At 46.5% G+C, this 15000-nt stretch overlaps 1 protein-coding gene across 1 annotated transcript in view; it reads left to right on the forward strand.

Moving 5' to 3' along the window:
* The window catches only part of LOC125298866 (N-lysine methyltransferase SMYD2-A-like), a 35239-nt gene that overhangs the window by 14512 nt on the left and 5727 nt on the right, over positions 1 to 15000 (forward strand). Inside the window, exons 6-7 of the mRNA XM_048249733.1 lie at positions 12882 to 12948; positions 13576 to 13672. Coding sequence (XP_048105690.1) covers positions 12882 to 12948; positions 13576 to 13672 — 164 coding nt within the window. The remainder of the gene's footprint in view (positions 1 to 12881; positions 12949 to 13575; positions 13673 to 15000) is intronic.

A 15000-nucleotide genomic window follows, 5' to 3' on the forward strand; every position in this document is an offset into this window, starting at 1 on the left:
TCGGGTTGAACAGGCTATTAAAAACTATTTGCGCACCTCCATGTCACAGGAGAGACTGGGCTCTCCCCTTCTATGAATTGAAAGACGTTAGGCTACCTGCAAACTGGCTTATGATTTCATTGCTGAGTTTGCGGCAAAGCAAGAAAATTTTTTTTCCTGAGTCAGGATATGGCGAAGTCAGTGTCATTTATTTGTCCAATGTTAGCCTATAGATACAGACCAGTACATCTTATCAATAGTTTGAATGTCGTGGTGTTTCTGCTCATTGACAAATACCGCTCAGCACAATGATTCATGCCCAATTAATTCCCCCTGTTAAAGTGTTCGCCTTTGTTACACTATTTGGTTTAAAGCGGATGTAGCCTATGATAAACACCATATGGCAAAATATGTGACTCAGCTAATGTTATAGGCTATACAATTGAATTTCCCTCTTAAAGGCAAGCTGGTGTAGCTTATTAGACTAGGCTACTATTAAAATACACCGACGGTAGCCTTGGCTATGTGTAAAGTAGTTATCATGATTTCATGCACGTAAGTGAAAAGGGCCTTGCATCTGTCAAGTTCGCGACAGGGCCCTCGCGATCCCTTGCGACGCCCTGCAGCTCCTCCTAAGACAGCCAGGAAAAAAGTTAAAACACGCTGATAAACCCGAAAAGTTGACAGGTTTGTTTCGGGTCCAGGTGATTATTTCAGAAATTGTGCAAACGACAGCCTTTTCAAGGAATTTCAAGGAAGGAGTCAGAGCATGCAAGCTCCCAAATTGACCCAGTAGCCTAAGGCATCAATAAATTGTTGGGACTGGGGAGGTCGCGCTTTTTTCTCAATCACTTTGGAGGGTCATAAAAAAAATTCTTGCCGGGCGAGGGAGGGTCACGCTTTTTGACTAACGCTCCCAAACTCCTCCGGGTAGCCCCCTTAATTAAATAAATAACGAACAGTCCCTAATTGATTAATAGCCTAGGCCTACACCAGCAATTGTTGAACATTGACCTGTACAGGACATTGACAGTAGCCCAGCCTAACAAGCAAATGTTGCAAAATACATCAAAAAGACACAATTAATCAGAAATAAATAATGTAATCTGCATCGCTTTTATTTAACAAACTGCAAAAGCAACAAGAGCATTGAGTTCGCTGTAAGGCCAAACACAAGAGCAAAGCCTATCTGTTAAGGCAGTCGATAGGCTATATAATCCAGCTGTGTGCCTGGAAAGACGATAGATGACGGCTCTGGTCATCCCATACCTCCCCACTTCCTGTAGCCTACCATTATGAAGGCCTGTAGCCTAAAACGACTCGTTGCCGCTTTGTGACATTAAGCTTTTTTCACGTTAAGCCCCCTCCCCATCCCCTTCTTTCACAAGCAGTGGGGAGCTGGGCACAAAGTAACACTTTTGGTAGACAAAGGAGGGTTCACCGCGCTTCTGTCGTTTGGCCACAATCGGGTGCAGCCAGGCCAGGCCAGATATTTTAGAGGAGAGGCCGGTGCAGCTCAGATGTCTTTTAATTTTCTTTATTCTTTCAGTAAAAGGTGCAGAACATTATTAAACTTTGACTAACATTTCGATGTGTCGATGTTTTTGACTAACGAACATCAAACGTTAGTCAAAGTTTAATAATGTTCTGCATGTTTTACTAAAGAATAAAGAAAATTAAGAAGACATCTGAGCTGCACCGCATGCTCTCCTTCTCTAACACTTTTTGGCTTTGGCTAAATATTTCTAAAATCATTTGAGTTTCACTAGTCACATGTTTTAACAAGCAACACTTTGAACTAATAACAGACGTGTGTCGAAAATTGACTTTATTTTCCATACGGAGAAATAACATATGCAGTCTAACCAAGGTCAATCTTGCCAAAAAAGCCCTCAAACCTGAAAACACATGAGGCAAAAGTGCAAAACATCACAAAACTAACTAAACTAACATTATAAACAAACCAAACGTCTTATAAACAAGTATTGCCAGGAGCAACACCTTGCAAAAAATGATAACAATAGGCCTAGGCCTTTATATGGCTCTGCTCCTGCCTAGATTCAAACTCAGAACTGCCTGAAAGTTGCAGACCTGTTCTGGAAATACGTGCATTAACCCAGTGTTTCTCAAAGTGTGGTCCGGGGACCACTGGTGGTCCATAAGCTATCCCAAGTGGTCCTTGAGCAGACGTGGTAAAATATGATATAGATGAGTTGTTTGCAATATTGAACCAACTTGTATGTAAATCCAAACAGTTCTGCAACACTGTCTATGTAAGATATGCCAGTTTAAATCATATGAATCCTCTGACACAATAAGCAAAGTGAAAATACAATAAGCAAGGTGGTTCAGTGAGTAGGCCTATTGTGCTGATATACTGTTGAAGTAGGTCTAATCTATTTTTTAGCTAGGTGGTCCATGCATTTTTATTGGTTAAGTGGTCCTCCATCTGAAAAAGTTTGAGAAACACTGCATTAACCCACTCGACTGTCAGACAACGCTATCTGCTTCGGTAGGCCTATTGGGTAGGACTGTAGCCTACACTGGTTGCTGTGGCACAGTCTTGAGTGACCGAATTCGTTTTTCTTTGTCATATGAATGCTGTCATTTTGTTAACATTACTGTTCAGGAGATGCTGTAGGCAAAGTCTATATTTCAACCTCATTAGTGTAGTAAAAGAAATCAGAACTATTCACAAGGTTTCTGGGCAGCATATTTATGTTCTGTTAGCAAGTTTAACTGACTACCGACAAAGTAGCCTACTGCCAGCTGGCTGAAGCTCTCATTTTAAAACATTACTGAGAGACAGACACTGTACAATCAAGAAATCTTGCCACTGAATCCAAAACTATGTTTAACATTATGTACAAGGCTTAGGCTACAGTGGACTAGCATGTTGCAGGGGCTGCTAAAAACACAGAGAAACGCACTGAAAACTCGGCCAATCACAGCCCTTGCTGTCGAATGCGCCGTCTGGTTCGACCATGGAACTCCACAGCGGACTATGCTGCCCCCAAGCGGCTGCAGTTGTACTTACATTTCACCATTCACCATGATCGTGAATGAAGTGTCAATTTTTAACTGGGACCCACTGTAGGATAGGATAGAGGATAGCAGTGTTTCCCACAGAATGAAATTATACTTGTGGTGGTAGGTTTATAGAATTAACTTGAATGCAACAGTTTTTAACAAATTAGCGCAGCGTGGTTATGATGCTAACCAGATTTAAGCACAATTTAGTACAACCTGGAAAATCATTGTGTGGTGGTCAATGTTGATATTGTGGTGGGCCAAAGTCAATGTATGGGAAACACTGGATAGGATAGGATAGGATAGTCTATAGGATCGTCTATAGGATAGGATAGTCTATAGGATAGTTTATAGGATAGGATAGTCTATAGGATAGTTTATAGGATAGGATAGGATAGTCTATAGGATAGTTTATAGGATAGGATAGTCTATAGGATAGGATAGTCTATAGGATAGTTTATAGGATAGGATAGTGTATAGGATAGGATAGGATAGTTTATAGGATAGGATAGTCTATAGGATAGTTTATAGGATAGGATAGGATAGGATAGTCTATAGGATAGGATAGTTTATAGGATAGGATAGTCTATAGGATAGTTTATAGGAAAGGATAGGATAGTGTATAGGATAGGATAGTTTATAGGATAGGATAGTGGATAGGATAGGATAGTTTATAGGATAGGATAGTCTATAGGATAGTTTATAGGATAGGATAGTGGATAATCTATAGGATAGGATAGGATAGTTTATAGGATAGGATAGTGACAACAACTGCAGTGAATTGGAAAAGAGAAAGCAAGAACACATAGGCTACTACTGGCCAATCCTCTCCAATTGTTTAGAATTGGACTCTGGGCGTGTGGGAACAGCTGAGGGAGGAGGCTACTTGAAACTGCGAGTTTCGGTCGGTGTGAGCGAGCGGACTTTCAGTTGACAGTCTAAGCTCTAAGCTCATCTAAGCTGTGCGAACGTCAGAGGGCGGTCTACGCTGATTCATCATTAGTGAGACACGAGGACAGCTGCATGCAATTCCTGTCAGAATAACAATAGAGGCTGTTGCTGAAGCGTCAGCGTAAGCGGCAGCCCTCGTTGCAGCCAGCCTCGTGTAAGACGTACGCGGTCAAGACAAGCAAGTTTACCTGTGCAAGTTCACCGAGCACAGGCGCCGACAAAGGCAAAAATGTGCCATTCCACCATATCTGTAATCACCGCCATCGCGAGAAAACGCATCATGCCAAAGGGGCAGAAATCGCCTTCACCTCCAGCAACTTAAACGGTCCTTACCTACAGAAACCTCCTTCTCCATGGGCTTGTGGAACTGTCAATCTGCAGTCAACAAAACGGACTTCATAGCTGGCTATGCCAACCACCTTTCAATGGAACTCCTTGCTCTCACTGAGACTTGGATCAAACCAGAGAACACTGCCACCCCGGCTGCACTCTCCACTAACCTTACACTATCCCACACCCCTCGCCTATCTGGACGAGGAGGCGGACGGGCCTGCTGATCTCCAACAAATTTGAAATTCACCCCGCTACTGCCTTCAAACAAATATGTCTCATTCAATTCCATGCCATCACAGATCGCCCCAGCAAAACTCTACGTGCTGGTCATCTACCGCCCCTCCAGGCCAACTAGGTGACTTTATGGACTAACTTGACACTCTGCTGTCCTCCATCCCTGAGCATGACTGTCCGCTTCTTTGTTCTCGGTGATATGAACATCCACTTAGATGCTCCAGGCTCAGCGGACTTTTGGCCCTGATCCACTCTTTGACCTCAAACTGGTTCAAAGCCCACCGACTCACAAAGCTGGCAAAGAGCTTGACTTGATCTTCACCGGAACTGCAGCACAGACACCCTCATGGTGACGCCTCTCCATCTTTCTGACCACTTCTTCATCCAGTTCAACGCCAGCCTGACAGAACAGCCTCCGGCTCTCAGCCGATGGTCACGCTCCGCAAGCAACATCCGAACCTGTCTCCAACGCACTTCTCCTCTGTAGTTGCCTCCCCGGTCTACCTCCACTCAACACCTTCTCCTCTCTGGAGGTTAATGAGGCCACACACTCGCTCTGCTCCACACTGACCTCGTGTCTAGACGAGCTGTGCCCTCTTACCACAAGGCCAGCTCGATCCAAACACTCATCCATGGCTAAATGATACCCTCCGATCAAGGCGCACTCAAACTCCGCTGGAGAGGAAATGGCACAAATCCAAACTAGCTGACGACCTCAAAAACTACCAGACACTCCTGACCTCCTTCTCAGCCAGCATCACTGCTGCTAAGACTGCTTTCTACAATGACAAAATCAACAGCGCTACAGACACTCGAAAACTTTTCTCAACCTTCAAATCGCTACTAAACCCTCAGCTGCCTCCTCCTCCATCCAGCCTTACTGCAGATACCCTTGCCTCATTTTTTACAAACAAAGTGGCGGCAATCAGCAGTCAATTCTCTACATGCCCACTCAACGATCTGACTCAGATACCACACTCCTACAACCTCTAGGGACTGCTGGAACATCTTTTTCAGCATTCACGCGTTCTTCTCCGAGAGTGAACTATCTAGACTCCTGACATGCAGCCGTCCTACCACATGCTCGCTGGACCCTATACCTACGAGCCTACTTCAGTCCATCAGCCCGACCATCGCTCCAGCTATCACACATGTGATCAATGCCTCGCTAACCTCCCGCACATTTCCAACAGCGCTCAAAATGGCCCGGTAACACCGTTACTTAAGAAAGCTTCTCTCAACCCTGCTCAAGTCGAGAACTACCGCCCTGTCTCCTCCTGCCTTTCCTATCCAAAGGCATTGAACGAGCAGCAGTCTCCAAACAGGTCTCTGACTTCCTTTCACAGAACAACCTTCTGGATCCAAATCAGTCTGGGTTCAAAAGCGGCCACTCTCACCAAACGGCTCTGTTGTCTGTAACAGAAGCCTTAAAAAGAAGCCAGGGCGACCGCCGGTCATCAGTACTCATTCTGCTTGACTTATCGGCTGCCTTTGACACAGTTAATCACCGTGATCCTTCTCTCTATACTCGCTAACATGGGAATCTCCGGTTCTGCTCTCTCCTGGTTTGAATCCTACCTCACAGGACGCTCGTTTAACGTATCATGGCTTGGTCAGCTATCTGCACCTCACCATCTCACCACAGGGGTCCCCCAGGGCTCAGTGCTGGGCCCCTTCTCTTTGCTATCTACACCACCTCCTTGGGACAGATTATCCGTCGCATGGCTTCTCATACCACTGCTATGCAGGCGACACACAGCTCTATCTGTCCTTTCCACCTGATGACCCCTTGGTTTCAGCACAGATCTCGGATTGCCTCTCAGGACTTAGCTACATGGATGAAGGCACACCACCTCCAGCTGAACCTCTCAAAGACTGAACTGCTGGTCCTCCCAGCTAAACCTACCATACATCACGACATCAACATCAAATTGGACGCCCTGTCTGTTTCACCTACCAGGACTGCAAAAATCTAGGAGTTGTTCTCAAAACCAACTAAACTTCTCAGATCATGTTGCCTCAGTCGCCCGGTCATGCCGTTTACGCACTCTACAACATAATGGAAAATCAGGACTTACTTGACTCAAGATGCTACCCAACTTCTGGTTCAGGCAATAGTCATCTCACGACTTGACTACTGCAATGCCCTCCTGACAGGTCTCCCAGCCTGCGCAGTGAGACCACTTCAGATGATCCAGAACGGGCAAGGGCGCACCTGGTCTACAACCAACCCAAAAGGGCACATGTTACCCCCGCTGCTCATCCAGCTACACTGGCTACCTATGGAGGCCCGTGATCAAATTCAAGGCTCTAACGCTTGCCTACAAAGTAGTCTCGGTTCTGCTCCCACCTACTTGAATGCCCTCATACAGACATACGCTACCTCCAGACCGGGCTAAGCCCTCAGACTTAACGACGCCTAGCTCTACCACCGCACGCTCAAGCCAATCCAAACTTTTTCTCATCTGTTGTTCCTCGTTGGTGGAACACACTGCCAGCTCCTACAAGGGCAGAGACATCCTTCTCCATTTTCAGAAAAACTCCTGAAGACCCAGCTCTTTAGAGAACATCTCCTCTCATAGCAACACTTACAACAAGTCTTACTGATCCTAGCACTCACCAGCCGTCTCAAACTGACAAGTAACTGTTAAAAACAGCACTCACTGATGCACTTATTCTTACTGTACTCTAATGTTTTTAAATTGTCCTCTAATGTTTTTAAATTGTCCTAAAATTGTTGAGAACTGCTCTAAAACTTAAACTGTTTACTATGTTGTTAGTCGCTTTGGCTAAAAAGCGTCAGCCAAATGTAATGTAATGTAATGAAAGGATAGGATAGTCTATAGGATATGATAGGATAGTTTATAGGATAGGATAGTGGATAGTCTATAGGATAGGGTAGTCTATAGGATAGTTTATAGGGTAGGATAGGATAGGATAGTTTATAGGATAGGATAGGATATAGGATAGAATATTTCCAATAGATAGTCTATTGGATAGGATAGTCTATAGGATAGGATAGTCTATAGGATAGAGGATAGGATAGAGTATAGGTTATGATAGTCTATAGGATAGTCTATAGGATAGGATAGTCTATAGGTTAGGATAGTCTATAGGATATGATAGTCTATAGGATAGGATAGTCTATAGGATAGAATATTTCCAATAGATAGTCTATTGGATAGGATAGTCTATAGGATAGAATAGTCTATAGGTTAGGATAGGATATTCTATAGGTTAGGATAGTCTATAGGATAGTCTATAGGATAGGATAGTCTTTAGGATAGGATAGGATAGTCTCCCCGAGCGTCGATGTTGTAGCAGGCAGCTCACTGCGCCGGGATTAGTGTGTGCTTCACCTCACTGTGTGTTCACTGTGTGCTGAGTGTGTTTCACTAATGGAATAAATGCAGAGACCAAATTTCCCTCAGAAGAATATATACTTACTTACACTTATTATCCCCTAGGGGCAATTTGGTTCACAGCCAGTAGACAGCACAATACATTCAGTCAACATAAAATCAGGGTTGTGCACAATTCGAATTGCAATTCTGCTTCCTGTTTGCTACCTCAATTGAAATGCAGGTGAAATTCAAGAATTGAATTGGAACTTAAGAGCCAGTTTCAATTCAATTCTGGAATTTTGCACAGGCCTGCATAAAATATGAGATATTAAATAAATGACAATATAATACATGTGCACACTGTAAAATCACATACCCTTGTGGAAGAACATAAGCGTGCGTGTGTCCTATTGCCTGCCAGGTGCCCAGAGACAAAGTCCATCATGAGACACACACAACAGACCAACATGAATCACACACACACACACACCTGGGACACACACACACACACACGAGAGACACACACTTGAGACACACACATGAGACACACACAACAGACCAACACACACACCTGGGACACACACACACACAAGAGACACACACGAGACACTTACGAGGGAAGGATATAGAGAGTGTGTGTCTCGTGTGTATCGAACGTCTGTGTCTCCTGCCAGTCTCATGTGTGTGTCTCATATTTGTGTCTCGTATGTGTGTGTGTGTTCTAGGACACACACACACACACACACAGGAGACATACTCAGCAGACCAACAGGAATCACACTGCAGCCATGTGTGTGAACTTACAACTAATGTACTGCAGCCATCTGTCATGTGTCTCACTCTTGTTAGTGTGTGTGTGTGTGTGTGTGTGTGTGTGTGTGTGTGTGTGTGTGTGTGTGTGAGAGCTTCTGATTCCCTGCACCTGCTGCCCATAACAAATACCCTACAAGGAGCACTCTCCAACTTCTCTCTCCTCTCTCTCCCTCTCTCTCTCCTCTCTCTCTGTCTCTCGCTCTCTCTCTCTTTCTATGTGTGTGTGTGTGTGTGTGACTGTGTGACTGTGACTGACAGACTGTTTTTTTCTCAACCCCCAGGTAAACTGTAATGGATTCACCATTGAGGATGAGCAACTGTCTCACCTGGGATCAGCAGTATACCCAGAGTAAGTACACACACACACACACACACACAGAGAGATTGAGAGAGAGCGCAAGAAAGCAAGAGAGAGAGAGAGCAAGAAAGAGAGAGAAAGAGAGAGAGAGAGAGAGAGAGCGCAAGAAAACAAGAGAGAGTGAGCAAGAAAGAGAGAGAAAGAGCAAGAGAGAGAGAGAGAGCCTGTCATCATTCCTCTCTTCTTTTCCTCTTGCTTTTTCTACCCCCCACCCCTGTGTGTGTGTGTGTGTGTGCGCAATATAGAGTATGTCTGTGTCTCAGGGCCAGATGTACGTACATTTGCGAACATAGCGTTATCAGCGTCATGGACAAACCGCTGATTGCGAACACTGTCAGACCCAAGTTTCCGTCGTATTTATCAAACTTTCAATCCATAGTGTAAACTGTGCCTTTCCACCCATAAACGCAATTTACGAATGTCCACAACTGAATGGCAGAGCCTACATACAGTACAAGCGCAGTTGAATGAAGTTAACGGATAACAACATTAAAAAGATTCAAACGTTTAGCGATCATGAAATAATACCATACATGATAAGATGTCAACAAGCAGGGAGATAATGAAGATCATTTCATTAGAGGTGCTCTTTACTCTTCCCCTCCCATCTTCTTACGCTAAACTCCCACTTTCCCCTGGATCCTCCCATGAATGCATATGCATGACATGACAACGCAATCTGCCACTTTCAGCTCCCGCGACAGGCAGTTTGCGCTTTTACATCATTGTGGTCTGCTTGTACATACCTCGCAATGATTTTACGCGTGTGTGATATATGTGGTCTGTGAGGAAGTGGTGTGTGTGTGTGTGTTCTCTCTCTCTCTCTCCACTCCTCACAAGTCCTTCTCTCTCTCCTCTCTCCTTCTCGTCCTTCTCTCTCCTCTCTCCACTCTCCTGCGTCCTTCTCTCCCCACTCTCGTCCTTCTGCCACTCTCTCTGTCCTTCTCTCTCTCTCCTCTCTCACAAGTCCTTCTCTCTCTCCTCTCCTCTGCGTCCTTCTCTCTCTCTCCTGGGTCCTGTCTCTCTCCTCTCTCCTCGTCCCGGCTGTCTCTCTCTCTCTGCTCACTCTCTCTGAGTCCTTCTCTCTCTCCTCTCCTCCTGGAGTCCTTCTCTCTCTCTCTCTCCTCTCTCCTGGAGTCGGCCTGCTCTCTCCTCTCCTCTCTCCTGGAGTCTTCTCTCTCTCCTCTCTCCTGGTCCTTCTCTCTCCTCTCTCCCTCTCTCCTCAGGTCCTTCTCTCTCTCTCTCACTCTCTCTGGATCCTTCTCTCTCTCCTCTCTCTGGAGTCCTTCTCCTCTCCTCTCTCCACTCTCTCCTGATCCTTCTCTCTCCCTCTCTCTAAATCCTTCTCTCTCTCTCTCTCTCATGATCCTTCTCTCTCTCTCCTCTCTCCTGGAGTCCTTCTCTCTCTCCTCCTTCCACTCTCTCTAGGAGTCCTTCTCTCTCTCCCTCTCTCGTCCTTCTCTCTCCTCCTCTCCTCTCTCTAGATCCTTCTCTCTCCCTCTCTCCTCTTTCTCTACGTCCTTCTCTCTCTCCTCCTCTCCCTCTCTCTAAATCCTTCTCTCTCTCCCTCTCTCCTCTCCTAAATCCTTCTCTCTCTCCCTCTCTCTAAATCCTCTCTCTCCCTCTCTCCTAGGTCACTGTCTCTCTCCACTCTCTCCTCTCTCTAGATCCTTCTCTCACCTCTCTCCTCTCTCTAGATCCTTCTCTCTCTCCTCTCTCACTCTCTCGTCCTTCTCTCTCCTCTTCCTAGGTCAGCCTCTCTCCTCTCTCTCCTCTCTCTAAATCCTTCTCTCTCCCCCTCTCTCTAAATCCTTCCTCTCTCCCTCTCTCCCTCTCTCTAAATCCTTCTCTCTCTCTCTCCCTCTCTCTAAATCCTTCTCTCTCTCCCTCTCTCTAAATCCTTCTCTCTCTCTCTCTCTCCCTCTCTCTAAATCCTTCTCTCTCTCCTCTCTCCCTCTCTCCTAAATCCTTCTCTCTCTCTCTCCTCTCTCACAAGTCCTTCTCTCTCCCTCTCTCTGAAGTCAGGCCTCTCTCCCTCTCTCCTCTCGTCCTTCTCTCTCTCCTCTCTCCTCTCTCTCGTCCTTCTCTCTCTCTCTCCTCTCTCTCTAGATCCTTCTCTCTCTCCTCTCTCCTAGATCCTTCTCTCTCTCTCTCTCCCTCTCTCTAAATCCTTCTCTCTCTCTCCTCTCTCTTTCAAGTCCTTCTCTCTCTCCTCTCTCTCTAGATCCTTCTCTCTCTCCTCTCTAGATCCTTGTCTCTCTCTCTCTGCCATCCTCTCTAGATCCTTCTCTCTCTCTCTCCTCTCTCTAGATCCTTCTCTCTCTCCTCTCTCCTCTCTCTAGGTCAGCTTCTCTCTCTCCTCTCTCTGATCCTTCTCTCTCCTCTCTCTCGTCCTTCTCTCTCCTCTCCTCTCTAGATCGGCACTGCTCCCTCTCTCCTCTCTCTAGGAATCCTTCTCTCCTCTCTCCTCTCTCTAAATCCTTCTCTCTCTCTCCTCTCTCTAAATCCTTCTCTCTCTCCTCTCTCTAAATCCTTCTCTCTCCCCTCTCTCTAAATCCTTCTCTCTCCCTCTCTCCCTCTCTCTAAATCCTTCTCTCCCTCTCTCCTCTCTCTAAATCCTTCTCTCTCTCTCTCCTCTCTCTAAATCCTTCTCTCTCTCCTCTCTCTAAATCCTTCTCTCTCTCCCTCTCTCTAAATCCTTCTCTCTCCCTCTCTCCCTCTCTCTAAATCCTTCTCTCTCTCTCTCTCTCTCTCTCTTTCTGTTGTGCACCTGCTGTTCCACTCCTTTCCTCACTCATATCCTTATCTCCACTGATTGTGGCTGATGGACCACGGCTGTTGTCGAGGATGTGATTGTGACCTATAGGGACCCGGCTGGCCGAGATCTGGCCGTTCTGGGACATGAAGCCTGGAATGAGATTAGATTATTGATGATGTGTGTGTTTATGTGTGTGTGTTTGAGTTTGATGGAGTGTCTGTGTGTGCGTGTGGGGGGATTTGTGTGTGTGTGTGTGCACTTATCCCCTCACTGCTCCCAGCTGTTGTAACCAGGCAGCTCACTGTGTCACTTGGGATTAGTGTGTGCTTCACCTCTGTGTGTGTTCACTGTGTGCTGTTTGTGTTTCACTAATTCACCGATTGGGTTAAATGCAGAGACCAAATTTCCCTCACGGGATCAAAAAAGTATATATACTTATACTTATACATGAAGTCTGGACACGAGTTAAGGGTGTGTGTGTGTGTGTGTGTGTGTGTGTGTGTGTGAGTGTGTGTGTGTGTGAGTGTGTTTTATATATAGAGGATTATTGATATTGTGTTTGATATATATAGAGGTGGTATTAATGATATAAGAGGGGTGTGTGTGTGTTTGATATAGAGTGTTATTGATAATGATGGGTGTGTGTATGTGTTGTGTTGTGTTGTGTGAGTGTGTGTTTGTGTGTGTGGGTGTGTGTGTGTTTTAACCAATGTGTGTATGTGTTGTGTTGTGTGAGTGTGTGTTTGTGTGTGTGGATGTGTGTATGCGCGTGTGTGTGTTTTAACCAATGTGTGTTGTGTGGTGTGAGTGTGTGTTTGTGTGTGTGGGAGTGTGTGTGTGCGTGTGTGTATGTGCGTGTGTGTTTTAATCAATGTGTCTATGTGTTGTGTGGTGTGAGTGTGTTTGTGTGTTTACTTATGTGTGACATGACCTGCAGCTCTGTTAAATTAATTCAGCAAAAAATCATCTTTCTGCAATTGTGTGTGTGTGTGTGTGTGTGTGTGTGTGTGTGTGTGTGTGTGCGGGTGTGTGTGCAGATTCTGACGAGCTACATTGACCTCCTGTACCCAACTGATGACAGAAATGAGCGACTCAGAGATGCCTACTTCTTCACCTGCAACTGCAAAGAGTGCTCCTCCAGGGCCAAGGTGGGTGTGTGTGTGTGATTGTGTGTGTGTGTGTGTGTGTGCATGTGTGTGTGTGTCCACTCTTTGGCCATGATGTGTGTGTTTTATTATATTTTATTAATTATCATCAACAAAAAACATTAGTGGCAAGTTCCTTAAAGTCCACGTGTCAGTGATGCGTGTCAGTGTTAATGAGTCTGTCAGTGTTCATGAGTCCGTGTCAGTGATGTGTGTAAGTGTTAATGAGTCTGTTAGTGATGCGTGTCAGTGTTCATGAGTCCGTGTCAGTGATGTGTGTTAGTATTAATGAGTCTGTCAGTGTTCATGAGTCCGTGTCAGTGTTCATGAGTCCGTGTCAGTGATGCGTGTCAGTGTCCATGAGTCTGTGTCAGTGATGCGTGTCAGTGATGTGTGTCAGTGGTGATGAGTCTGTGTCAGTGATGTGTGTCGATGGTAATGATGATGTGTGTCGGTAGTGACAGGTCTGTGTCAGTGATGTGTGTCAGTGATGTGTGTCAGTGGTGATGAGTCTGTGTCAGTGATGTGTGTCAGTGATGCGTGTCAGTGATGTGTGTCAGTGGTGATGAGTCTGTGTCAGTGATGTGTGTCAGTGATGTGTGTCAGTGATGTGTGTTGTTCCTCCAGCAGGACGAGCAGAAGCTGCGTCTGAGGAAGCTGAGTGAAGCCCCGCCCCCAGAGCAAGTGAGGACCGCTCACGCCACCAGCATCATGGGAGTTCACCAAGGCCAGAAACGCAAGCGATATCCTTACACTGTGTGTGTATGTGTGTGTGTGTGTGTGTGTGTGTGTGTGTGTGTGTGTGTGTGTGTGTTAGAGCTTCTTCAGATGAATGAGATGAGTTTGATGCATATGGACAATTGTACATGTGTGTGTGTATGTGTTTGTGTGTGTGTGTGTACAGGGATGCAGTGAAGGCTAAACATATCTAAACACCGTTTACACACCTCCTGAAATTCGGAAATAGTGTTAATGCTCTAAAATTAACCTCTAAATTGCATTTATCTAAATTGCAATTCTAAATTAATGTAATTTTACAATTGTCTATAGTTTCATATTGCTGAACGTGGCCTGCGCAACACAGTTAATCCATATTGCGAATTAACTTAGATTAATGTATTGCGCTGCATTATGGTGTCAGTAACCAATCGTCTTGTGGCAGTCAGCAGGAAGCATGAAAGATTAGTCACACCACATGTCATGTAAACTAATTGTGGATAATGCTACATGACTTCACACCCCAGACATAAAAAAGCCCTAAAGAGAAATGACTAGGAGTTCAGGGTGGAGTCGAGGGAGAGGCGGAGGGACTAGAGAGAGAGAGGAAGCGGAGAAGACCCCTCGCAAAACCAAAGGCCCCCTCATGGCCGGCTTTCTCCAGGCCAGGGAAAAGCCCGGGCAAGGAGGGCAGGTGTGCAGGAGGGATCCCTCACGGCTGGACTGGGGAAATGAGAGTTGACCTGGGTAGGCAACTCAGGTTCCCGGAAGAATTGCCAGCACCAGCCTCCGACCAGATATTGTGCTCTGGTCTCCTGCAACAAAGCAGGTGGCTTTGATGGAGTTCGCGGTACCCTGGGAGGAGAGGATCGAGGGAGGCACATCAGGCGCAAGTTGGGGAAGTACCAGCCGCTGTGCCAGAGAGCCAGTGCAGTGGAGGTGGGGTGGAGGTGCAGGGGGGTGGGGTGCAGTGGAGGTGGGGTGCAGGGGGAGGTGGGGGTGCAGTGGAGGGTGGGGGTGGGAGGTGCGGGGGGAGGTGCTGGGGTGCAGGGGGGGGTGGGGTGCAGCGGGGGTGGGGTGCAGTGGAGGTGGGGTGCAGGAGGTGGGGTGCAGGGGATGTGGGGTGCAGGAGGTGGGGTACAGAAGGGGGAGGTGGGGGAGGTGGGGTGCAGGGGGAGGTGGGGTGCAGGGGAGGTGCAGAGGGGAGGTGGGGTGCAGGGGAGGTGGGGTGGAGGTGCAGGGGAGGTGGGGTGCAGGAGGTGAGGTGCAGGGGAGGTGGGGGTGCAGGGGAGGTGGGGTGCAGGGGAGGGTGCAGGGTTCCCCAGGACAGGAAGCACT

The sequence above is a fragment of the Alosa alosa genome, chromosome 8 (assembly GCF_017589495.1).
Source record: "Alosa alosa isolate M-15738 ecotype Scorff River chromosome 8, AALO_Geno_1.1, whole genome shotgun sequence".
NCBI lineage: Eukaryota > Metazoa > Chordata > Actinopteri > Clupeiformes > Clupeidae > Alosa > Alosa alosa.